The sequence below is a fragment of the Centruroides vittatus genome, unplaced genomic scaffold (genome assembly GCF_030686945.1).
Source record: "Centruroides vittatus isolate TY-2023 unplaced genomic scaffold, ASM3068694v2 scaffold_3315, whole genome shotgun sequence".
Classification (NCBI taxonomy): domain Eukaryota; kingdom Metazoa; phylum Arthropoda; class Arachnida; order Scorpiones; family Buthidae; genus Centruroides; species Centruroides vittatus.
Genome location: NW_027122703.1, coordinates 2,473,760 through 2,501,313, shown reverse-complemented (window position 1 = coordinate 2,501,313; position 27,554 = coordinate 2,473,760). Strand labels below are relative to the sequence as shown.

The window sequence follows — 27,554 nt, the reverse complement described above, 5'->3', positions numbered from 1 at the left end:
TATCCGTTTGCTGAGTCTAGCCTCAATACTTAACATCCTTGGCCGAATAATTTACATTAGGACACCTTGGCCGAGTAGACAAGAATAATATATATGTAAACAAATGGAGAGTAGTCGTCAAAAAATTTTGTACGAATTTTTTCCAAAAAATCGAAAATTTTATCAAGGAAATGTGATGTAATATTTATGAAAGGCAATTCTATCGATGAATAATTTATATTTAAGATAATAAATTATTAAAATAATCAAAATTTAGGCTTTAAAATTACTCAAGAGTTCCTGTAATTCCATAATTAGTAAACTTTGTGTATGAATCATCAAAGCTAAAGTTAATTTTCTATAGAACTTTACATAAACTTGGTATACTTTTGTTTATTAATTTCCTCCTTATCTGTTTATAAATATCTTTAAATTCTTCTACGGTTTAACCACATTAAAACTAATTTATATTATTATTATTATTTTGCAGCATTATTTGCTTCCAACTATAAAATAAAGTTTTCTTTTTAATTGAAACTGTCATTTAAGTAATTAAATTCAATTAGTTGTGTATATATTGGATAAGAAAGATTTTCATTTTACAAAATTATAAATGTCAATCTGCAAAAAAAAAAAAAAAAAAAAAAAAAAAAAATTGAATTATTCTCTAATGTTTAACGTAATTTACATTATTTTATATGAAAAGAATAGAATTTTATAAAATGTTTTTAACAAATTACTGTTAAATGCATTTTACTTTCATTCAATTAAGGCGATAAATGCAGAATAAAGGGATTTTTAAGTTTTAAATAAATTTATTAAGCATTTTTTTTTTTTAATTTTCTAATAAATTCAAGAATTATAATATAATTAAACGTAATAAAATTGAGAGGAGATTTATAACATATTTTTAAATTTAATTTATTTGATATAATAATATATTTATGTTTATAGATTTATATCGCTATTACTACTAACCTTAAAAGGATTTAATTTTTAATACGTTGTATAAAAATCAATTTTATTTATATGAAATTCTTTAATTTATTATATAGATATTATTACAATTTAATATTTGATATTATAACTGATTTAAATCGTATTTTGGAATCATCTAAGCTTAGTTAACTGTAACGCAATTAATCAAATATTTGAAGAAATATCTTATATTAATTATAGGCTTTTTTTTCTTAATAATCTAAAATTCTATAATTTGAACTTTTACCTGTCTTATATATATTAATTATTTCTGAATTAAAATTCAACATTTTAAGCCGAAAAAAGTTTATTTTTATTGACAATAAGGTTTACATAAAAGAACGTTATTAAAATATGCTGTAAAAGCATAAACTACGCTACAAAAGTACAAAAGAGCACTATAAACACATAGAAGATCCTGTACAAAAGCAGTTAACCAGGTACACTTGTGAATACGATTTGTACACTAAGTTTAGAACAGCGTTTTTTTTTTTTCTATTCGAATGAGTGAGCCAATTAAGGGGCCTGATTTTTGGGCTGATTTTTGGGCCATCCTTCACGTTTAGAGGAATATCGATGATTATTTTTCGAAATTAATACGGTAAACGAAATAGAAAGACAGGCGATTCTTTTATTGTTTTGTAAGACACTTGACTCAGCTGCCTACTTTACAGAATATTATGTAAGAGTTATAAACACTACACTTGTTTACATAGGCATGTTTACGCCATTAACACGTGAATAGAATTGATGGGCAGGCATCCAATCGGAATGCTTTCGACGACGATAATTCTTGTCTTACGTATTATACTAGTTGACCTTGCGATTTTAAATGATTCGAACGACTTCCTCTTTTACCATTTACGGTAGAAATGCCTCGGCTAGGTGTATTCTAGTAATCATTCATTGTTATTATTATTATTATTTTAACTTTTACAGGTACAGTTTTCCTTCTTATGTCATATTATTATCAATTTTAATAGGGCGGAATATATACTTAGGGCATGCACAATAGAAATAATGAATTATTTAATACTTTCCATTAGGTTAACACCTTTAAACGGTTAAGTAATGTTATGCACTCCGTTGTCAACTGTAAAAAAATTTCTAATTTAAATAAAAATACAGATAAATATTTTTAAAAATTTAAAAACTGGCAGGAAGTATATTTTTAATGAATGTTTCAATGTAATTAATTTTTTGCAACTTTTTATGTTAATTAAAAGAAATTTACATGTTGGCGTTATTTATGTAGGCGAATGAGTCATGCTATCATTTTTTTTAAATAAAATTGCGAGTGAATGAACTGCGAAGGTGAAGAAGATTAGGAGGAGTTACCGAATTTAAATGATTTGTTGCAATGTGTTCGTAGTAGAGATAGGTGTACGTTTATCGAGTGATATATATGTTTAGTATCGTACAATTACGTATTAAATTGTTATCACTACAACTCATGGAATGAGAAAATTTACGAGCTCCTTCTAAAATCCATTTCTACTGAATATATTTTTGCAGTTAACGTGTTTTATTTATTAATATTCGAGAATGATACTACAACAGCATCCATAAAGTTACCATTAAACCATAACTTCGGATTTACTTCTCAATAAGGTCGTGCCAAATAGTTCATCTTTTGTTTAAATTTTTCGTAAAATTAATTGTAACTTTCATTCAACAAATTTATTTCAAATCCTCACGAAAAATAAATTACACATTTTTAAAGGAAACAATTTTTTTTCTATGCCAAAAACAATACAGTTTGAGCCGAAAGCTGGTTAACTTTTTGTGCCCGAATCACTTGTAACTTATGAGTCATAAATAATTTATAATAGAGTGATTTCTTTTACAAAATTAGTATAATTGATACAGTTGAAATACACCAGAAAAACACACAAGACTAAAACTAAATTGATTATAAATTAAGGATTCCGCTAACTGACTTTTAGGCTATTACGATAGCCTAAAAGCAGGGCTGTATTAATGCAATAGCACACCCGAACATACCCAGCCGTTGCCAGAGACAAGGGTCCTCGAGGCCATGTTAGAGGGTCTCGTCTCACTGTTTATTACTTATATATTTGTTCGATATCTGCATCTATATAATGCGCGTAAATCAATTTGGCACGGGTCTCAAAAGCTCCTAAAACGACCCAATTAACGAAAGTTTATCGAATAAAGCAAATTTAATTAATACAGTAATAAATAAAGCTTATATTCTATGCAAAATACAAACTTAGAATATCAAATTACTAAAATTACGGATATCAATATCAATAAAATAATAATAATAATAATATGTCCGCTATAAATCTTGATTATGAAAATTTCCAATGGCTAGAAGCGAGGATAAAAAACGAATATTTTTCTTATCGTTAAGAGTGGAATCTACACTTTGCAAAACGAAATAGGAAAATTGTAATATAAAAAGATTTTTATGTGGTTCTATAAACACGAAAATAAGGTCTAGGACGTAGAAAAGCGAATATTGTCAAACCAGTTATTGACTGTTTTCCTTGACGTAACTGAAAGTAGGTTGTCGGTATCCTTGAAATGTTTTAATGATTTCATATATTTTACCCTATATTTTAAATTTTCGTAATATATATACGCATATATTTCGACATTTCTGTCCAAAGTGGAAAGTTTCACGGATGCACAGCCAAGTGCAACTGTGTGATAGGTTTTTATAAATTTGGCTTCATTCCTATTCTTACTACTGTGTTCCTTTTCTTAAAAAAATATTTAATATTTCTAAGAATAGGAAGTTATATTTGATTTACAAGTAAAACCAAAAATCCTCACTCGATCGATAACGAGTAGGATTTAAGGAAGATAATTCACGTGGGGTCATTGGAAAAGTGACACTAGTCACAAAAACATGTTTGCGTTTTTTTTAAATAATAAAATATAAAATTCATTAATTAAAAATAGAAGAATAATAAATCTTAATATCAGAGCAATTAGGGCCTCTTAGAGATCAAGAGAGGCCTGGACCAAGTAGATTCTTGAGATTCCCAGTGTATTAAAAAACACTAAACGGTGTTAAAAAATTGTATTATATTATTAAGAAATAATAAAATTTTTGAGGCCCTTCAATTGTGAGGCCTGTTGTTATTATAATTAGATATATTTATAAAAGTCTTTATATCTTTTATACTACTAAAAAGTATTAAGATAAATTTATTAATGGGATTTTCTTATGTAAATAAGAAACTTCTCCCTTTTATTTTTTGTTTTTAATATTTAAAAAAAATGTTTATCATTTAAATTTTTAAGATTGTAAAATCAAATTTTGTTTGATTTTATTTATAATATTTATTCAAATACTGTATAAAAAAAACATAAAAATACATATATATATATATTTATTTATTTAAATGATTTATTACGTCTTTTATAATATATTATTAATGAAAGAAAAAAGTATAACTCGTAAATAAATGAATTTAATTAAAAAATATCAATATAAATTTTATTATTTCAAGAAAAAACATTGCAGAAAAGCCACATTTAACGGTGGTTTGTTAAATAAAACATGTAGATGGGTATTGAATGGCCTACATTTTCTAGTAGTTTTATGACACAACACATTCTTGAAAGAATAAAATTTTCTACACAAAGATACTTGACACTTTTATAATATATAATCATCAATTTTGCTCTTTTCTCCAACATATAATACCGTGAAGTTTTCATTGACACGGATGGAGCTCATTATGTGACAGTGACGTATTTTAACAATCTTTTGAGTAACACACACATACAGTAGAAAAATATTTTGTATATAAAAATAGTAAATATAAATTCTCGTTTTTATTTTTATTTTAGTAGAAATTACAGTTAAGTTACGTAAATTTAATACTGAAAACTGCTTTTCTTTTTAAATTGTTTATAGTTCTGTCTCTCTCTATCTATAAATATATAGAGGGAGAGAGAGAGAATTCGATCAGTCTTAGTCCCCCTCTATGTGTATCTATATATAGAGAAGGATTAAGAGAGCTAAGATAGGGCCAAACCAGTAGTAGTTGTGGGCCCCTTTCTAAAAGCCTTAATAATAAATTAAATAAATTTAATTAAAAGAATAAAAACAAAATTTTCGCCACTTACCTTTAGAAACTAATTTATATCATTTTTTAAAATGATTATATTATTCCCTTATGTAAAAAAAAATGATGAGAGAAAGGAGCCATGGTTTTTACACGAAGGGCTAAATTCGGGGCCTTGTTTTTTTACATAAAGGGCTAAATTTGGAGCCCCGTTTTCTTACATAAAGGACTAAATTTGGTGCCTTAAATACGTCAAATTTAGCTCTTTATGTAAAAAACACGGCCCTTTCTCTGTATAATTATTCTCTATTGTATCATACGGAAAATTTGAGTATCTAAAGTTATTGTGGAAAAGTATCGTTTCCGGGTTTTGGTCTAATTTATTAACTTTAGAATGAAAAAAATTTTATAAATTATTATTATTAGTCAAATTTATTCACATTTTATTTATTACATAAACATTTATAAACCTGAGATAATTTATAGTGTAAAATTAATTTAAATTTTCAACAAATTAAATTTAAATCTTAAAATTGCTGCAGAAAATCCGAAGTTGGCAGAAGCTAGGCGAGAGGTTAAAATGTACAATTTATGTGTGTTAGAACAGAAGCATGCTACTGTTCTCTCTACATAAGATTTGTAACTTCAGACGTGGCCATAATTTAAGCATACTTCAAATACTTTCATTAATCATTGTGACTTTGACCTGCGCATATCACTACCAGATAAACCACGCGTTTAAAAAATAATAATAATAATAATGAATTTTAGCATCATTTATCATTTATATTGCTTAATAAATTTAATTTAATTTTAGAAAAATATTTAATGAATTTTTAAAATAAATACAACTTTATTGAATGGATAAAAATAGAAATTTCGGAAAAATTCTAATAGTTTGCAGAAAATAACGAAAGGGGGCGTAAACATACATACAAGGACAACACGTGATTAGAGAACATCGCGTTAAGAGCTCGAACTCCTTTATTTAGAGGAATAAAACTGTAAGTGCCATCTTTAAAATATTTTTAAACATAGAAAAAAGGATATTTTAGGACGTAGTAATACTGAAATATTCGTTTGTTCTATCCATCCAATAAAAAAATAAAATAAAAATAAATTGTTTAGAATATAATAAATAGATTTTGCATGACACATTACATAATATGAGCAACTCTAACAGAAATATTCAATTTAAATCCGTTTATTTGTCGAATTTCTAAACGATCCGAGGTCAATTTCTTGTTAAAGTTCTGTCTAGATTAATCGGATTAAATGGTTAATGACTACTATCGTTGGCACTTCCGATCATTAAATAGAAGTCCATTGATGTGATGTAATCGTCATTTCCTGAAGAATTGGACAGTTGACAACAATTCCATATACTTCTTTCATCGACACGCCTTGTTGCTACATGCGACAATGCTGCCCCGAGTGGTGCCTTGTGGAAGTAAACACATCAATACATTTGTGTTTATTTCGTTTTATTTGTCTTATAAATGGAAACTTAATATTTAATTAACTTTAAAAACTTTATCAATAAATCATTTTATTTACGATTATTTAGATAAATTTGTTTCCATTCTCCTAAGCATAGAAATTATATAACTGTACTCTCTCTCTGCTGCCATTTTCTTATAGCAACGATCGTGTTTTGTTCGTCGATATCGTGAGTGAAATGACCCGATAACCTTGATTTGATCTCTGAGTCACATAGTAGAATAAATTAAATAAAATTCGCCGGGTTAGAAATCGGTAAAACGATTGTGTGTCTCTTTCAAATGTAAATCTTTAATGAAATATTAATTGAATTGAAGGATATTTTTAGCTTAGAAGGATAATAACTTATTGTTTAAAAACTGTTTAAATGTTTTGGTATATAACAAAGATTCTAAATTTTATAATATATATTGGTACATACAGAAATACAGAATTATACAACAGAAATCAGGAGAGTTCCGTTGCGTAATTCTGTATTTTTGCGTATATTTTACAGTTATATAATATCAAAATTAAGAAGAATCATGCGTAGAATTCTTCTAATGCTGATGTTGCATCTGCAGGAAATCAAGAAAATATATTGTTTATTCTTTTATAGCTACTGTTTGGTTATTTGGACGGACTTTAACGGAAAAGTAGCCATAAAAGAACAAACAATAAAGGAAGAAAAGGCAAGAAGCTTTATGAATGATAACTAAAATATATGTTTTAGGTTTTAAATAATTCGGTTTTAATATATATATATTGAAGTAAAAAAAATTTTTTTGTCAATGCATTGCTGTGTTTGTAATTATTTTTTTTTATTCAAAAAAAGTTAAAAAATATCTATAAGTAACTTTTTATTTATATATTATTAGGATATTATACTTCATATCTACATTGAAAATGTAATATCTACTATATAAATATTATTTTCGTGAAGGTTAAAGATCATTCAATAAGTTTTTTGAGTTGAGATAAGATATATGATTTAGATAAATGTCTGTTGCTGAAGGTAATATTTGCTTCTGTTATACTTGTATTTTGAAAAGACTTCTCGTTCATTATTGATTTTCTTTGTAAGTAGTTTCTTAAACATTTGTAATCTACAAACTTTTTACTCGCGACTTTCCTTTATTAGATAGAAGTTTTGTACGATCCTAATTATTGTTTTCATTACTTTTTATTTCTACTTAACCAATAAAAGCGTAGTGTGGGACTTGGTTCACTTTTTTCTATTTTTATTATCGTATTTTATTGTTTTTCCTGAGATTCCTTTGGGGATCGCGATTCATAATTTGCGTATCATTGGTCTAAAGTGTATTAGTTTTAATTGTTTCTTGCAAGAAACAGTTATATTTTATTTCTATTGTTTTAAAAATAATGCTTATTTTTTCCTATTATAAGATTTAAAAAAAAAATTAATTTAAAAATGTTTCAGAGGATAATTAAGATTGTATAAATTTATTTTAAGTAAGTATCTTTGTAGAATAAGAAGAAAACATTTGCATATTGTAATTAAAACAGATTTCTATAGCCACATATTCCATATTTTATTGTAAGTTTTTTTTTATGTATTTTTCTCCTAATACTTGAAAGTTAATATAAAATTTGGCAGACATTTTAAGTATATTTTTTATTAACCGAATGTAACATACAAAATGAAGTATAATTTGTCTTAAAGTTATTGAAAAATTCTATATAAAGATTTATAAAATGCAACAAAATAAAACCAATTACTGTCGTTATTGCCATTGGTAGTAATAAAAAGCAATTAACACAGAGAATACCAATTTATTTATATGCTATAAATATTATAAATATAAGATTAGTAGAAAATTTATAAATTAATATTTTAAAAAATATTTCTACTTTTAGTAAATATAAGTGATATTGTATATTAAAAAAATACGTGTAATATATGTTTAGACCTTTAGTGTTATATAATGTTGTAGTTTTTCAGATTTTTCTTCTTCAAACCATTTATTTTATTATTATTACCACTACATATTTTATATAATATGTAAAAAAAAATCCTCATGTTCTTTTTAAGGCGAGATATATTGCATGCGTGCTTTTTATTTTTTAAAAAGTAAGGAAAAGTATATGAATAAAAATAGTAAATTAATAGTCCTTCATGTTTTAGAAGTGAAGATGACTCGTTTGCTTTTAGTTCACTCTTAAAAATTATCACTTTAACAATAGATTTATGGAAATAATAAAAGAAATATTTAACGAATGTGAAACATTTCTAATAAGAATGGGAGTTATTTTGCTTGATTATTAATCCGTTACAATGGAATTCGAAATGAATAAATGATTACAAAATCGAAGACAAGACGTTATTTTTTTCAAATATTATACCGGAGGGTATAAATTCCGGATAACTTTGATGTGGAAATATTAATTCTTTATAAATTTATAAAGAATTCTTTTTGCAGAGGAAACATTTCTGCATTTTATGTAAAAATTCTAAAATTTTTCCTAATAATAATTTTTAGCCGCTTTTTTCCGTTTATGTAGGCATAACATGAAGCAAAATAACATATATATTGAAAAATTGTATTATTAAAATATATACATCCAATAAAAATGACCGGTAGTCTTGGATGAATAAGAAGTATTCTTTCTTTTCTTTTCCTCTCTTTTTTCAAAACTCTTTCCATTCTGTGGACACCAAGAGGGTCCTTTTTCGTGTCCACGATAGATTCGGGGTGAGGTGAGATGTCCGATGTGTCCAGATTAAATCACTGGTGAAAATTTCCAATGGTTTTGACCCGAATAACTAGTCACGAGTTAGGCATTCATTAAGACCATTCACCGAACGAGTTCGTACCACATTCGTGTAGATATTCTCATAACTCGAAATTTGGAACCTTGATCTCGAATTTAAGTCCCAGAGTATTAGGTTGATGCCTTAACCGTGTAAAATTAAAGAAAGAATATTTTAATTATTTGAAAACGAATTGAATTTAGTCATGTTTATATTCAGTAACATTACATAAAATTACAAGGAAGTGCCGTTGTTTAAAAAATGTGCTATTGACAGGTTGGCTCCGGAATCTAACTTTTGGCATTTCTTCATTATATTTTTCCATTATAACTTCAAATATTAATGAGAGAAAGGAAAAACATTTTGACTTTTTAATACATAAAAGTATTCAAATTACTGATATTTTATGATATGTTTTGCAAACCTTTTTTACTAGATGTTAAAATTTAATGAAAATCTACGAAAGCTCTTGGTGAGGTATTTGTTCTTTTACTACTGTAAAAAATCTATTTCAAAATCCAATCTCATAAAATTATCCATAAAAAAAAAAAGAAAAAAAAATTGAATCGAAATTCGTATTTCGTTCCTCGTGGAGTCCATTTAATTTCTATAAATGGGCAATTTTAATTGTAAGTTAATATCAGCTGTTAAGTTTGAATTTATTAGAAACAGTTCGTTTTTCAATTAAGAAAACTGGACTTTTAATTAACATCTGAGAAATTAGAATAATTAGAAATTAAATAGTAGTAATACAGTAATTTTTCTAATGGCTAAACAGAAATAACATAGCATTCATTACAAAGATACAGTACGTTAGTAGATATGATATCATAATTTTATGAAATAAAATCAAATTTACAGATTATTAAACTCATAGTTCTATATTTTATCAAAATATGTATGATTCTAGTAGCTACAGAAGTTTTTGAATTTTCAAAAATATACTTGGCACCTGGTACTACATTATACTAGGTGAGAGTAAAAAGAAATATTGTACTATATACGCGCGGAAACCATTGAAGAAGAAACCAAGTATAACACTAAACTACCCTATAGTAATTTGATTGTAGTGCTGCACAAAGTACTATGCCAGAATTGGGATCCAATTTTTTACTGTGTTATAAGCGACACCCGCATTTTATCGGGTCTCGAGTGTAATCTATTAAAAGAAGCCACCCACTTCTATTAATATATTCAAGAATATAAAAATATGTAATTATATATATATATATATAACATTACATTTACAATTAACCTTTATAATAAATGATTGATAAAATAAAATGCAGGATGATACGTTTGTTTCTTCGATTTATACAGTTGAACGCCATCTGCTAATATCCATTCACCACGCCTTCGGCGATGTCTTCATCTTATAGCCTCCTGCTTAGCTTCGGTTACTTTTTCCAGGATCTTATAGATATTTTTAATTTTCTTCTGAAGTCCATAGGAAGATCCTGGATAGCCATCTCGCCTCCCCATCTTCATCTTGCATCCATACCATTTTAGTTTTCCTCCTATTCTTTTCATCAATTCAATTTCTATTTCTGTCGTTCTTCTAATATCTTCTTTAGCAGTTCTTTCAAGCTATCACTTCCTAGTACAGTACATCCCATCTTTAGAGCATTTACTCTTTTCTTGTCTCGCGTTTTCATATTCTATATTTCACTTTCATTATTACTATGTTGCCAATTAGTGCCTCATACTTATGCTTTTAGCTTTTGATACTGATATTGTCCCATAACATCGGATTTATTGCTCTTAATATTCTTGGTTATTTCAGTATTTTTCAACTTTTTTTAATAATGGCATCCCGAGCTCGGTAATTTTTTTTATTTATCCTTCTTTACTAATGTTATTACGCTTTTCGTACTTTCAGTAATATACGTAAGAAGTATTATGGCACTGCTCAGTACTACATTTCGCGGCACCATTGAAGTGTCGTTGAAGCACCCCAGTTCAAAACTACTGTGTTAGTCTGTGAATTAGTTCTCCTATTCCCTCTGAATTGAGTAAAACTCATAACTCACCTTTGCTATTTTGTGAGTATAAATGTTACTTACAATTAACATTTATTCATTATACACTCTCCCGATAAAGGCTATTATTTCTGAATATATTCCTTTCTTTCAAGTGTTTCTCATAACCTGCAATGTGAGATAGTCATATGCCTTTCTAGGTTTATCAGTGCTAACTAGGCATGTTTCTTAGTGTCTTGCCAATCTATTTTTCAGTTAGTTGTTGTAATGCAAATAATTTATCTATACATGATCTTTCCACTCCAAATCCATCTTGTTCCTCACTTATTAAGTTCTAAAGTTAGCTTCTTAGAATGATATGATAACAATAATCAGGTATTCCTCGATTGTAGATTGCTTCTAAACTACTAAGTACTATAATTTCACGAGTACTTTTTTATATCTGCAAAAATTACTGGAATGTATATCTTGCACCTGCTTTTAAATTGACTTTAAAAAGCACAGAGAACTGCAAGTTATAATCAGGAAATTACTGTAATAAAATTTTCGTATTTTCGTTATATATTTGTGTTTGATTAAATGCCAACATGTTTTCGATTTTGCTTAATTTCAGAACTTCTCTTCGTACAAGGCAAAACAAATTACAAATTAAATATTTGCTTCATATATAATTCTTTCGATTTGTCGTCATTTATTAACTTTTTATAAGTTACAAGTCATTAATATAGATATATAAATGTGGCCATTATTTCTTAAATTTTTAATTGGTAATATTTTTAAAATTCTCTTGGAATCAAAGTAAAACTTATAAATTATCTTTGCTTATTGCAGAAATACTTTTAAACCGATTAAAACTTGTTTTCGAAGTGCTATAGTTCAATGTTGTTTATAATTATTCATTGTTTAAACAATAGCGAGGTTGAGGCCGAAGTTTTAAACGCGAAAACGTATACGTCGGACGTTCGGCGTCGCTTTCCTGTAAGCCTAGAAGTTTGACAATGGCCTTTGGAATGTCGAGCATGATTCCACTGACATTCCAAAGGCCATTGTCAAACTTCTAGGCTTACAGGAAAGCGACGCCGAACGTCCGACGTATACGTTTTCGCGTTTAAAATTTTGGCCTCAACTTCGCTAATATCAAGTTGTGATATTGGAAGGACAGACAAACGGACGACAGTGGAAATTTATAAGTTTACAGTTTTTCTTTTTTAATTACAGCTCGATTAGAAGCTTTTGCCAATAAACTGTCGTCGTGAAATTTCAAATTTTGTTTGAATGCTTTCTCATAAGTTATGTGCACACATAGTTTGTTTCTTATAATATGGTTTTGTTTGGATATCTTACTAATTCAATGGAATTGGGTCGAAAAGATCTGTGTAAATACAGTATGTTGCACAGTGTTAGCAGCCAGTAAAATACAGCACTAGTCGGATTTCTTTTTGGGTTGCAATTTGAAAAAAATTGTAGACCTATAAATTTCCACTGTCGTCCGTTTGTCTGTCATCCCTTAATCTCGAGAACGGAGTTAGATAGATGAAAGTCCAGACTATATATGGAAAGCTTAGAGGAAGACGGCTCGATTAACAGGCAAGTATGTACAGGGGCAAGACACTACTAATTTGAGGTGGAGAGCATATATTTTAAATTAAATAAATTTAAAAAATATGATTAAAAATTGCAGCCTGAGTTAAAATAATGGCTCTTTCTGTTGTAGTTTTCTGCGTGACGTGGTACGCACAAGATGAACACAACATTTATGTATGAATTAATCAGGTTAATGGATTAAGAATTTACAATAAAATAAAGAAATAAACGATTTTCACTAGTTTATGAGAAATAGAAATTTGTGTTGAAGATTATGGTATAGTACAAAGTTGTATATAACTGATTATATATCGTATGCGTTCGATATAGGCTTACTTATATTATAGAATACCTATAATATAATCTAACACGGTACTTTAGTACTAAGATAATAATATATTACTGTGTTAGACAATACGGTATTACTGTTTAACGTATCCAACTGATAGAAAAATGCATAGATTAAATATACAGAGAGATATTTATGTGAAATTTTTTTAGACATTTTTGAGAAACCGACACGCCATATTTCTTGCCGTTGTGATTTAAAATACTTTTTAAACTAGATTTACGTAATCATCTCATTGTATATCATTTTCTTCTTTATTTAGCATTTTTATAGTGGTTTTTATATGGGAATTTCTAATTTCTTTCTGTGTTAGTTGACTGGATGGCCGGGGTGGTAAATGCATCTGGGAGACCCGAGATTGAATCTGAGAGTTTAGTTAAGACTAGGCTGAGTCTAGTATTAACTACTTGCAAACTATCATATTCGATCATAAAACAGTCGAATCCTACCATGATAGATAAAATTTGATGCTCTGTAGTGATTAGTGATGACAATAGTCTAAGATACTGAAAACGTCGTGGAAAAATTCACTTCAATCAACTACAGTAGAGCGTCGAAAAGTGGAACCAATTGGGGACTGGGGTCCTTCCAGTTAATGATTTGTTCCAGTTTCCGACTTTGTACGAAAAAATACATTAACCTGTCCGATGTTCAAATTTTTCTCCATTGCGTATCGCTTCCTGTTGAATTTTTCTCCGTTGCGTGTCGCTTCGTGTTGAATTTTCGTCGATTTTAAGCCTAACGAAAATTTTTATAATAATCATCGAGGCTATCGTATCGTTAAAAATTATTTCTGCATTTTGTACAAACAAAATAAATATATTAAAGAATATAAAAAACATGAAAATTATACTTTAGAAGTAAATTTAGTATCAAAAACATTCGATTCAGCACGACACAGTCCGACTGAAAATCGTTCCACTTTCCGGCCATTCCACTTATCGACGCTCTACTGTAATTTGTTTCGACTTTTTGAATATTTAAATGTTTAATTTCAATGCAGCAGTCGTGCATATTCGTTGACCACTACCGAACTTGTATATGTTCCACTCTGCTTTATGTAATTCTAGTTATTCTAATGAATTAGAAAAATAATTATCAAATCTCAAATGCAAACGAAAATTACGAATTATTTTACATAAAGAATAAACATTTATTTGGAAGTTATGTTTGTATACCATATTTCCATACCTAAATCACAAATATATTACAGTTATAGAGCATTTTTTGTTAGTTTCTCAATCAAGGGTAGTATAGTATGAGTTTCTCGATTATCCGTGCATTACCGCCCGATCATAGTACGGATAAGGCAATTAAGGTGGCAGCCTACCGCTCTGAAGACCCGGATTCGATCCCGGGTCCTCAGAGCGGCCCTTAATAATTCCTAAGGGTCAAAAACCCTTAGGAATTAGGGGTGATCCGTCCGTATATATCTGGGCCCCGTCTCTCACCATTCTGGTCTGTCCGAACCCATAATGGGCATGCTGAAAACTCTTAGTGCCCACGGAGGAGAGTTAAAAATGATCATAATAATCAGTCATTATTAACTCACAGAATTATAACATGTTTTTACTTATCATGTATGATGATGATGATGATGATGATGATGATAACTAAAGTATAGTTTTGAAATAACATTTGGCCGGAACCACAAAGGTAATTTATTGAAGATATTTTTGAGGAAATATTTACGGATTTTCACATTTACGAGAGTAAATATTTGCTTCTGTAAATGTGAGACCCGGGTCCAATGGCCCTTCTGGTCTCCTTGTGACAGGGCCTGTGTATATACAACAAAACTACAAATTAGCATCCACACTTGTTTGTTTCTGAAATTGGTGCTAAGCTGATGTAATGAACGTCAAACAATAAGAACTATGTATACAGGAATGAGGTATTCACATAAGTTAGTAAGAAAGTGTCGTTTGAAATGCAAAATTCTATATTTAGTAGTTTACAGGTACTGAAGAGATCTCTATTACGAGATATTTATGGTGAAAATCTGTCTAAGAGTATTGAATGGGACTTTACGAGAGTGGCGCTACATGACGTTTGACTACATGTACACATACACGTAAATATACAAATACAGACACAAGCTATTTGATTAATATAGCTGTCAGTAGATATGCACGCATCTAACCGGCAAATTCTTAAATATTAAAAATTAAGTTTATATTGTAAAATAGGTAGGAAAAGCGATGAAAAAAGCTTTCCCTATTATTTTTGAATGGCTGAATATTTTACGTATGCTCGTTATTTATTCACACGACTTTTCAGATAAAATATTTTATTAATTGTATGTTACCAATTTCCTAGTAAGGTGCTGCCCATTACGTCTGAATTTCTTTTGAAATTTTACACCCCCTCACCCTCTACTCCCAGTTTGTCCAAATTTCCGTAACCCCCTCCCCTCAAGCGGCCAGATGGCCGAGCGGTCAAGGTGGCAGCCTACCGCTCTGGGGGACCCGGGATCGAATCCGAACGGGTCGAAAATCCCCAGGAATTTTTCGGGGGGATGGTCCGTTCGGATATGTCGGGCCCCGTCCCTCACCACCCGGTCGCCCCATTGTGGGCCTGGCCGAACCCATAATGGGCCTTCTAAAAGAGGCCCTCTTAGTGCCCACAGGGCGGAAAGAGTTATACAAAATAAACCCCCTTCCCTCCCAGTGGGACATCATCTATGGACAGCCCTTAATCATGCAATCATCAATAAACTTAAAATGCAATAAAAATTCAATTATTTTATAATAATCCAAGAATAGGATTAAAATATATATAGTAAATTTGTAATGACTAGGATATGTTTAATACATTTATTAACTTTTTAATGAAATCAATAATAAACGAGAGGAAGTGAGAACTGGATAATGTTTCATTGTAAAAACATATCCTTTCTTATAAAAAAAATTCCCTTGAAGAGCAATTGATTTTAACTGAGAGGAAGTTCTTCAGACTGAACTTTGATCACATTTTAATTTCAAACATCTTTAATTTATTATGGAAAGGCGATGACTCGGAAAAGAAGGTGAGGCTCTGCTGTAGCATCGCATTTAAGGCAAGACATTCTACCTAAGGCGACAAAAGTCTATAGAAGGTAGATCTGAAAATTAAAAACACAAAAAAATTAGTCATCGCACACCTACAAATAAAGTAGACTGTGGCCTATCCTCCATTTTTAGTTTGTTTTCATTGAAAATTAATAAATCGCTTCCTTATTCTATCTTTTAACCTTTCCTTATTCGGTTAGTAATAAATACACTATTTTAAATCGTAATTTATTGTCATAGAATTCAATCCTTTACAGTTTTTTTTTTTTTTTTAATTCTTTCCTCCCTGTGGGCACTCAGAGGGCCTTTTTATAGATTCGGTCAGGCTCACAACGGGGCGATCCGAGTGATGAGGGACCGGATTTGACTTCAGTTTTTACCTAATCGATACAATATTTTTTACACTACGAAACAACAGAAATAAAGTAAAAGTTTCAAATTATTAAATTTAAGATATGTTTTTATGATAGATCAGTCATGAATTATTTTTTTTTATCTATTCATGTATGACTTAATAAAGTACTGTATTTACTAAGTTTTCGTACGTGCAATTTTGAATAACACCTCGCCCATGTAAATTTTGCATGTAACAAATTTCTTCCGTGTTTGTAGAAATCGTTTGCATTTCTTTTTTTTTTTTAAAAAAAAGGAATAAATAATGATAAATGACATGAGATATTCAGGTCACGCGGAATTCATTCGTTCATTCGTGTTCCATCTATAGTGAGATTTCACGCCAATTTCCGCAACTTTATGGTTTTATTATATTCGTTTCATACTTATTTGGTTTGAAATTACGTTTTTTTCACCACATAATTCCATAGTTATGTTTTATTATCGCATTTTAACGTGAAAAAGTCGAGTAGTAATTAAGTACTTAATCGAATTTTTAAAAAAATAGCTGGCTATCGTTTATCACACAACATCCAAATGCAAAACCTAAATGCGATATTGATATAATGCGATTGATAGCATATAAACACAGCACACAATACGATTTTAAAATAATTTTAGCGTTGAAAATGCCTTGGAAACTTTAAAATGTGGCGGTGTCAAGATGCGAACTTGAGACAAAAATAATGACTTCCGTATCCGGCATTGGATCCGTTGTAAAAAAAATCGATAGGTCTTATTACACGAATACGAAGAATTCTTAATGCAAACTACTTTCGTTTAGCTGTTTTTTATTTTTATTTTATAGTGTTTATATTATCAATTAAAGAAAATTCTAGACAATAGTCACGTTTTAACTCGTCAGAAGAGATAATTTACTCCCATTTGACCATTTAAAATTTCTACTTTGATTCTCTCATTGAAAACAATATCATCTCTCTATACTGTGAAGTAAAACAAAAACTTTAATGATGTTATAAACAAGGCCGTTACTTGATTGTTGGCCGCCCAGATGCAAAAACGAAAACAATAGTCTATCTCCGCCGTTATTAGCGAGGTCGAGGCCGAAGTTTTTAACGCGAAACGTGTACGTCGGACGTTCAGCGCCGCTTTCCTGTAAGCCTAGAAGTTTGACAATGGCGTTTGGAACGTCAGTGTAATCATGCTCGACGTTCTAAACGCCATTGTCAAACTTCTACGCTTACAGGAAGACGGCGCTGAACGTCCGACGTACACGTTTTCGCGTTGAAAACTTCGGCCTCAACCTCGCTATTAATTTAATACTAATTAGGAATTTTATATGCAGTATTTACTTTTATATATACATATACGCAGTTTTAAACCATCAAAAAAGCTTGATTATTATTCTTATTAGTCAAATTTTACATATAATAAAACTGTTGTAGCCTCCCTTAGGTTTGTGGCACTCAAGCCAGCTAAGTTACTGGTTATAAAATATATTTTGTGTTTTATTATACACAAAAAAAGGCCGGATACTTTCTAATTTCTTTTTTCTTTTACGTGATTGTAGAGATCACGTTCTGTTAAATGTTACGTGAAAAGTAGAGGTTCAAAAACGAAAAAAAATATATATATATGTTCGTCCTTCTCGTTATCCGTTGTAGATGTGAAACAAACGAGAAAACTTACAACACTAATGGTCTCTTTTTTTCTATTTTTCTACTTCTATTACTGTACTTTTTCCCTTCCATTTGATTCTTTTAAAAGCATACAGATAACTACAAAACATTACCATTTGTATTGGTGATTTATTAACTAATTATGTATAACTGGTTGCTACGATATCATAAAACGCGAATCAATGCCAAAATTATTATTAAGTTGAACTTAAACTTATAATAAATGACATTTGCATTGTTTTTTGCATTATTTTTGTTGGATTTGATTCAAAACTAGTAGTTTCTTTATTTTAAAACATGGAGTAAAAATATCCTTTTACATGAAGCATGTTAATAATTGCCAACTTTGAAATAAGGCAATCGATAAAAGAGAAAGCAGGTGAACAATAAATTCAAGCCGTTAGAATAAAGGAGTCGATCCATTTGGGGAACTTAATTTGTCTTGGCATGTTCTCTGTTGGGAACTCACTCAGTTTGTTTACATATATGGATGAGAATTGATTTTTTATGCCAACCTTGCAACAGTGTCTCTTGACTGCTAAACCTCTTACAGTTGTGCGCCTTTGTTCTAACAGTTTTTGTAATATTATAAATTATTCACTTGTCCTGTTTTTGTATTCTCTTGATGAAATTATACTTTTAATATTCATCAAATTGAATATTTGTATGTTAATTTTTTACAGAGCATTAATAATGGAAATTAATTTTTACATAATGTCTTCTCCAGTTTAATTTAATAATTGGATTTTAGTTTGTACAAAAAATTACTATTAACTTATGCTTTCTGGTTCTATTCTTAAAATTTACCTTTTATTATTATTATTATTTACATTATTATTTTAATGGAATCATGTAGGCAAATTAAAACATTAATACTGTATTTGATTAATAAAGTGATTAAAATTTCTCCGAAAAGTTACGGTTAATCAATAAATATGTTTATTTATCGATTAGTTTTCCTGCAGCTTTTTAGTTATAAATGCATATATATGATATACAATATTTTTGCAGTATACTATTAATATTTGAAGTTTCTTTAAATAATAATAATAGGTTCCTTCATGATTAAAAATGCTAAAAATAGTCAGATTAATTAATACAATTTAATCAATAAAAGATTTACTTGTAATGTATATGAATATTATAATTAAAATCTGTTTTTGTTTGCTGATTATGAATTTTTAATAAATTTAATTATACAATACATGAAATGAAAATAAATTATTTTAGTCACTAGTATTAATTAAATATGAATTTAAAAACAAATCAATTGACTGTGTTATAGATAAATGTAATAATTCTGATATTTTGAATTAACTGTTTGGATTTTAACATATAGAATAGTAAAATTTTTCTTTTTATACAAATTATATAACTATTTAAGTATCAAAACTAATGACTAGATTTTATGGAGCTGACCCTTTTATCCTTTTAAAAATGTGAAGAAAATTTTAAGGACATATTCTGTGACACATTGAAATGTGTCATTTTATATAGTATTTATTGCATCTTTTTTCATTTTTCATTGCCATTCTCTTTTTTTGACATTTTTCCTCTTTCTTTTAGTTGATTTGTTAATTTTTTTGTATGCTTAACTCAAAAAAACTTTTTAAAAGGGTGATTAAAAAGAGTAAGAGATGATTTATGTTTAAAACAGCCATGTGTTTTGAGAGATAAACAGAATGACCTTGTTTATCCCAATTGACAATACACAGTGAATTCCTATTGTTACAAAAATTCAAATAGTCTAAAAACAGTGTAGAGGACTTCACACCAATCTTCAAAAGCAGAAAAATATGATAAACTCTGTCATGTGATAGCAAGTATCAGCTGTAGTCTTTGTTGAAGACTACAGGAACAGGAAGATCTGTCATCCTGAACATCAATATGAGGTTCTCACTTTATTTTTGGACTATATTATTTTTAAAATTAAATTTACTGATCTCCTATTTCATTTACAGTAGAGAGTCGTTAATCCGAATCAATTGCGGACTGGGGTTGTTCGGATTAGTGATTTGTTCGGATAACCGATTATGTACGAAAAACTATATTAACCTGTCCAATGTTCAAATTCTTCTCCGTTGCGTGTCGCTTCGTGTTGAATTTTCGTCGATTTTAAGCCTAACGAAAATTTTAATAATAATAATCGAAGGCTATCGTATCGTTAAAAATTATTTCTGCATTTTGTACAAACAAAATAAATATATTGAAGAATATAAAAAACATGAAAATTATACTTTAGAAGTAAATCTAGTATCAAAAACGTTCGATTCAGCACGACACAGTCCGACTGAAAATCGTTCGGATAACCGGGGTTCGGATTAACGACTCTATTGTATTTCTATTGTTGTCAAGTGAGAGGTTATTTGTATATTTGAAACTTCAGTTTAGTACATTGGCATTAGAATACACATTGGCAATTTAGCATGTTTTCTGGTACTTTAGCAAACAAAATAAAATGGTATTTTAGTGTCTAAATTTTGTGTTTAAAATTAGATTTCAGTTTTTTCTTTATTTAGCTCAAAAAACTTTTTTTTTTTTCTAAATGTAGTAGCAATTTTTAACATTTAATTAACACTATGAACAATGAAGAAAAACAGTTTTAGCATATATATATATATATATATTTTCAAGCATAATAAAAAAGCTAAATGTCAAAGTTAAAGAAAAGCATGTTTCAGAAAAATTGGTGATAACTTTAAAGAAGAAAGTATTGTTATAGATAGTATTATACTTAGGTGTAGTATATGATGTAAAAATTTTTGTGATTGACCACATCAAATGGACTATATTCAACAGCATATTAAATTTCTTAAATATTAAAAACATAAGGACCTTAAAAATCTTTCAAGCAGTCATTTATTAAGGATTCTTTACAAGCTTCTTCAAGTAAATATACTACATATCCTTAATTAAAATGTGGACTCCCAAACTAGGCTGATCAGTTCTGCTTTTTAATATACTATTTTGATTTTAAAACTATCCTGAAAAATGTCCCAATTTTGGACTGTTTCATAATTATATTCAAAAATTGCCAATATTGATTGCATGAATTATAAGTCAAAGATGAAATCACATTCATGTTATAGCATAAAAATTTTTAATATCCAGTTTATTCCAATTGGCAATTTATTGCCCAGTTTGGCAACTTGTTTATTAGAGAACAATGAATGTATACTATGCATATTCTTTAACTACAATTATTTTGGCAAGTTTTCTCTTTTCACTGCAAGAGGGAAAGAAAGGATAATGCATAGTCTGCAGATATCCACTATCTAAAACAATTGTATAAAAATTAATCACAAATATCTGAAAAAACAGAGCTATAGAAAAATTTATATATATTTCTGTTAAAATATCAAATACATTTAAATTTAAAAGTTTTGTAAATTAAAGTTATCTATAAGTGATCATTTTACTTAGCATTTGTATTATATTTTTTTATACAGCATTATTTATGCATTACAAGAAATGTACTAATGCACTTTATGGGAGTCTGTACTTCACATTAATTGTAGAATACATAAAACTTTTGATTAAATTGTTTATAAAAAAATACTTTTAAGCCTTTAAATACTGTAATACTACCTACTGTATATTTGACCAGCTCTTACCCAAAAGTTGACTCACTTATTGTACCAGTACTTGATTGAATTAAATATTCAGTTATACTTTTAAAAGCATTCATTAATTTGTAAAAATAGACTTAGCAATATCTGATTTAATATAATATTTTTTAAATTTAATAATTATAATTTTAATTAATTAATTTTAAATAATTTAGAACCCCTGGAAGAAAAAACAGCCCAGAGCAGGACTTGAACCCACAACTCCTGTTTACCGTGCAGATGCGTTGCCAGTTACGCTATCCAGACCTCCAGTTTGATCTCTTCTTTCAGCACATATATAAGCTAACGTTATAATCATCGACGGTTATAACGTTAAGCGCGGTAAGCAGGAGTTGTGGGTTCGAGTCCTACTCTGGGCCAATTTTTTTTTTCAGTGGTTATATTTTTTAAATTTCAGCTAAAGAAAAACATATTCATTTTACATCTTAGAGACAAAGAAGTGTTATATACTTGTATTAACTTTACATTTAGTTTTACAACTTTAGTGGTCCCTTTATCATTTTTCAGTGTTTTACTGAAATATAAAAAAAGCAAATGAATGTAATAACATCTTGCAAAATTAATAAACAACAAACAAATTTAACAATTTTTAAGTATAGTAGCACAAAACAGCATGACATTTGAGAATATAATATAACAGTAAAAAAATATATTGAAGAATAAAAAAAAATTTTTGTCTTCAAAATCTGTCATTTCAAATCACTATTGACAAACTTAAAAAAATGCATAGCTTCACTTACAGAGACAACCTTTTATTTGAGGACTCTTCAATATATTTTTTACTATGCACATTATTGTTGGCCATCTTTTAATGAACAATAACAGTAAACTTTACAAAATAAAAAATTATCTGTAAGCAATAAAATTGAGCCAAAAGTAAACACATGCTTAATTGACAGAAAATTTAAATATGTGAATATGGTTGGTTATTGGGTCCTGTTCAACTATTAGTGTGTGTATGTACAGTACCTTAAATATATATATTGTTATTCAAGAAAACTAAAGAAAGGCTATGGTTGTTTGAAACTAAAAAACACATGGATATTTACATTTTATGATAATTCCTCCCTTCTTGTGACAAAAAGAGAAAATATTTCAAAATGGTTGCAGTTATTGAATATGTGTATAGCAAGTGCTATGGTCTTGTGGATCAGTTATAAAAGGATTGTGTTAACTGACATTAAAGGATTAAGAGTTTAAAGGGCTAATTTACAAAGGAGCACTCCTGACAAAAACATTTTGCATAAAAATTATATAGAATCTGAAGTCTTGAAGTCTCATATCAGAAATGTATAATGGAACAAAATTCAAAACATTGGTACATATGACTAATTAGCTGTAATGACAAAGTATTAACAATAGATAGATCTATCCTTGTAGGGAATCCCTGAAGCTAATGTTTTTAATCCTTCCTATTGATAACTTTTATTGGAACTTCCAGAATTACATTTTTGTTTTTGTTGATTTCTGTTTTAAAGTTGCCATTTCAAACTCTTAATAAAGCAAATGTTTTGAAGATGATTTTTAATTCATTCTGTTTTCATTATGTTTTATTGTCGTCAGCTGGTTATTTATCGATCATCCCTTAAAACTTAATAGGGGTTCTTGGGTTCTTGAGATGTTTATAAAATTTAATAAATACACAATAACAAAATATTATTTTTATTTAATATTTATTACTTTTATTTATGAACAATATGATTAAAAACTTTTAATTTTATACTTTCAGTTAATTTGAAATATTGTTTAATAGCATTTGATGAAAAATCATGAAAATAATGGCTACCAAGTGGGGAATAGTAACTGCAGGAAAAATAAGTCATGATTTTGTTAGTTGTTTGAGAAGTTTGCCAAAAGAAGACCATGAGGTAACTGTAATGTGTTATATTACAAAATGACTAAATTGAATACTAACCTTATTTGTAGACAGAAAACGGAACTGGCACCACCAGTTTTCCGTTTTCCATCAACATTTCAAAACAAGTCACTAACCTCTGCTATCTTGGAGTTTAAATTCTTTTAAAAAATTTTATTTTCATACCTGAGTACTTTTGAATGCATTACAAATCTGTTTTCAGAGGTAATCTTGAAAATTTTATGAATGAGGATCATTTGATATGATGTGATAATAGGACATTGGTAATATTCTATTCTTCTTACATTCCGTGAGAAATTGTAATCGGGCTCTAGCCCTAGTTAGGGTTACAAGCATTTTATGCTATTTATTGGCTGGCATTGTTACTTGGTAAACTTCTACATGCAAAGAACACCAGGATGAAATCAATCATGTACCTGGAACCTGTTACCGGTGTGGATGATATGACAGATAAATATATCGCAAACATTTTCGAACAATAATAGTTCTTCCTCAGGCGATACAAAAAAACAAGCAATGGAATGTAGAACAACGTAAAATAGAACATGAACATTTAAAATTAGAATTGAATCCACATCTCGTGTAAGAACGTTGTGTTGGACATGCACATTTCATGTGGGTAATTGGTGATTAAAGATCGGTGTCCAAGAGGGCCTGCCAGGCGATGGACAAATTCAGCTCCTCTTTGTAATTTATGCAGGTGGTGGTGCGGCTAGTTTTATAAATGGAAATAGCCTCCAACTATCTCAGGTGCTCAGGGAGAGGTGAAGAGATGATGACCCTCGCTTCGTTGAAGGTGGCCTCGATGTCAGGTCAGTCGATAAATAGCAAGAGCCGTAGCATTCCTGCCATGTCGAATGTCTGCAGTGTGCTCACATATTCTAACTCCCAAGGAGTGTTTAGTGGAACCTATGTAAATACAGTCCCTATCACACCTGTGGTCCTTAAGAGGGATGGAGTAAACGCATGGGAGTCTGTTCTGATTGGGAGAGTCTTTTCCATCCCATTCAATTCTAATTTTAAATATTCATGTTCTATTTTGTTCTACGTTCCATTGCTTGTTTTTTGTATTGCCTGAGGAAGAACTATTATTGTTCGAAAATGTTTGCAATATATTTATCTGTTGTATCATCCACACTGGTAACAGGTTCCAGGTACATGATTGATTTCATCCTGGTGTTCTTTGCATGTAGAAGTTTACCGAGTAACAATGCCAGCCAATAAATACCATAAAATGCTCGTAACCCTAACTAGGGCTAGAGCCCGATTACAATTTCTCACAGAATGTAAGAAGAACGGAATATTACCCATGTCCTTTTATTGCATTCACCTCCCACTGGGTAGCAAATCTCTGCTCAAAAATTTGATATGATCTTTGTAAAATAGAAACTAATGTATGACAATATTAAATCAAGTCAAATTTTTAAGAACATTTCTGAAGATAGACTAACATTGATTCCAAAAGTACTCAAGTATGAAAGTAAAAGTTCTTGAATTCTTTAAGAAAGCAGAGGTTATATTACAATTATATGTTAATTATACAAAACTATTTTTTTTACATTCTGAAAATATTCTCTGATTGATTCTCTTAATGATGAATTGTCAGCATAAGAGAATTAGAGAAAACAGTTCAAAGCAAATATGGGGTTAGCATCATAGTCCAGTTATTTTGTTTCACAAGACTCAATTACTAGAACTATTAGTAGTTTTTTTTTAGATAACTAGTGTTTAAGTTTAATTTTAACATAAATGTAAGAAATAAAATTAAATAACATTAATATCAATATTAAAAATGGAATAAATTAATTTGCAATACAACCAGTGGCATAACTATAGTTTTGAGACCTCTGCAAAAAATTTTCAGGAGCACTACTGATCTAAGAAAAATGAAAAATTATAATTTTTTCAATAGTCATTTTTTATATTGCATGGAGACAAAACTAAGAAACTGAGATAAAATAATATCTGTTGGGCTTTTTTTAATAATATATATGTAATTTAAAAATATGATATAAATTTTGAAAAACATCTAGGCAGTGCAGGGTTTGTAAACCCCTCTGTATTAAAGTCTTTTGAAGAGCCTTTAATACAGAGGTCTACAATTACACTGTGGAATACAACACATTAAATTGCATCATTCATTTGAAATAAAACAAGTTCAAGTAAAATTTTTTTTTTCTTTTTTTTAATGAAAATCAGTAAGAATAAATATCTTAATCCTCATAATATATGTTCTTTAATCGTATCGTTTTCATAAAACACTTCATTTTAAGAAAGTTTTTGATTTATTTCAAGAAATAAAATACAGTATATCTTTCATTTTTAAAATAGTATACTGAGATTTTTTGCATTTATTATTGACATACAGATATTGACTAGTCTCTCCTTGACTTAAAATGGGGTTATGTTTCAAAAAACACATTGTAAGTTCAAAAATATCTCAAGTTGAAAATAAAAATAAATAAATAAATAAATAGAATAAGATATATGCAAGGTTATATAATAAGTAACATGAGTTTGGGATGCTGTTGATTGTGATAGCCCAAACTCACGAGCAACTGCCATAACTGTCATGCTCAGATATGATCTCTTAGTTTTCTCATTTGAGATAACAGCCTTCCTCTTCTTCTTTTTACCAGTAACAGAAGATACAGTGGGGAATTTTGCAGACATAATGGATATACTGTAAAACACAAGAATGTATATCTTCAGTGTTTATATATCGTTATATCAAAAGAAATATTAATACATCAGTAAAGCAGTTTGGATTTAAATTCTAACTATTTTCCTGTGCTTCTACTTCACTCACATCGGCCATTGTATGTGTGAAACATCATATATTGTGAAACATAAGTCGAGGAGTGTCTGTATATATCAAAATTTTTGAATAATGACAATATACACTTCAACTTTACATAATAAAAAACATTCATATGTTTACATTAAATTCTTATGTTATCTTCTGATCTCTAGATTAAGCTTTCTTCAGGTTAGCTTTAATCCTCAGATTGAAAGCATTTACAGATAGTTTAGAAACTTATCAATATCATAACATTTATATCGTAATAGTTATTCTCAATATCATATTTGTATTTTTTAATCAGTTTTACTTATTTTTATTTAAAATGGTTGAACTACCAAGGTTGAATGTTATCATCTTATCCCCCTATTGGCTTGAAATTACAGCAAAAATTTCTAGATAGTAAATTAAAGCCTAAAATCTTTAAGAATGTTCTATAACACAAAATAATGAATATTGCAATATTTAATAATTTTCAGAAATTTTTTAAAAATACACATAAATGAATATTTTCAATAAGTTTTCAAAATATTAATTTTTTAACAATTAGGTAGTAGCAATAGCAGCTAGAAATGTTGAAAGGGCAGAAGAATTTGCAAAATTTCATAATATTCCAAAGGCATATGGAACATATGAAGAGTTAGCCAAAGATGAAGAAGTTGGTAAGCATAATTATATCTGAAAAATTCTGGTCATACAATGAAAATTTGGTTTAAAATCATAAACTATAGTTTCTGACCTTCACAAATAGATTAAGAATGCTTGGGGATACTATCGATTACCACTTATGGAATTTTGGGACTTTTGAGTATATATCTGTGTGGCTGTACGCCATATATTTTTATACATATGTATTATAGATTTAATTAGTTTTAATAATTTTCTCTCTTTCTTAACCCTTCTTTCTAACTTCCTTTGTTCATTGTTCTGGCTTCTGGGAACAGAGGCTTCTCACTCCCCACCCACCAGGGGGCCGTGTGGAACAAAGGGTTCGAGTGA

At 29.0% G+C, this 27,554-nt stretch overlaps 1 protein-coding gene across 2 annotated transcripts in view; it reads left to right on the top strand.

The window, feature by feature from the left end:
* The first annotated feature begins 5,912 nt into the window (after positions 1-5,912).
* LOC136988611 (trans-1,2-dihydrobenzene-1,2-diol dehydrogenase-like) overlaps positions 5,913-27,554 on the top strand; it is a 37,722-nt gene continuing 16,080 nt past the window's right edge. Inside the window, exons 1-3 of one of the 2 annotated variants that reach the window (XM_067286517.1) lie at positions 5,913-6,007; positions 23,609-23,747; positions 27,106-27,217. In XM_067286517.1, the coding sequence (XP_067142618.1) occupies positions 23,649-23,747; positions 27,106-27,217 (211 nt within the window). In that variant the 5' untranslated portion in view covers positions 5,913-6,007; positions 23,609-23,648. Of the gene's footprint in view, positions 6,008-7,493; positions 7,562-23,608; positions 23,748-27,105; positions 27,218-27,554 lie in introns of those variants that run through there. The other variant, XM_067286518.1, reaches the window with a different exon arrangement.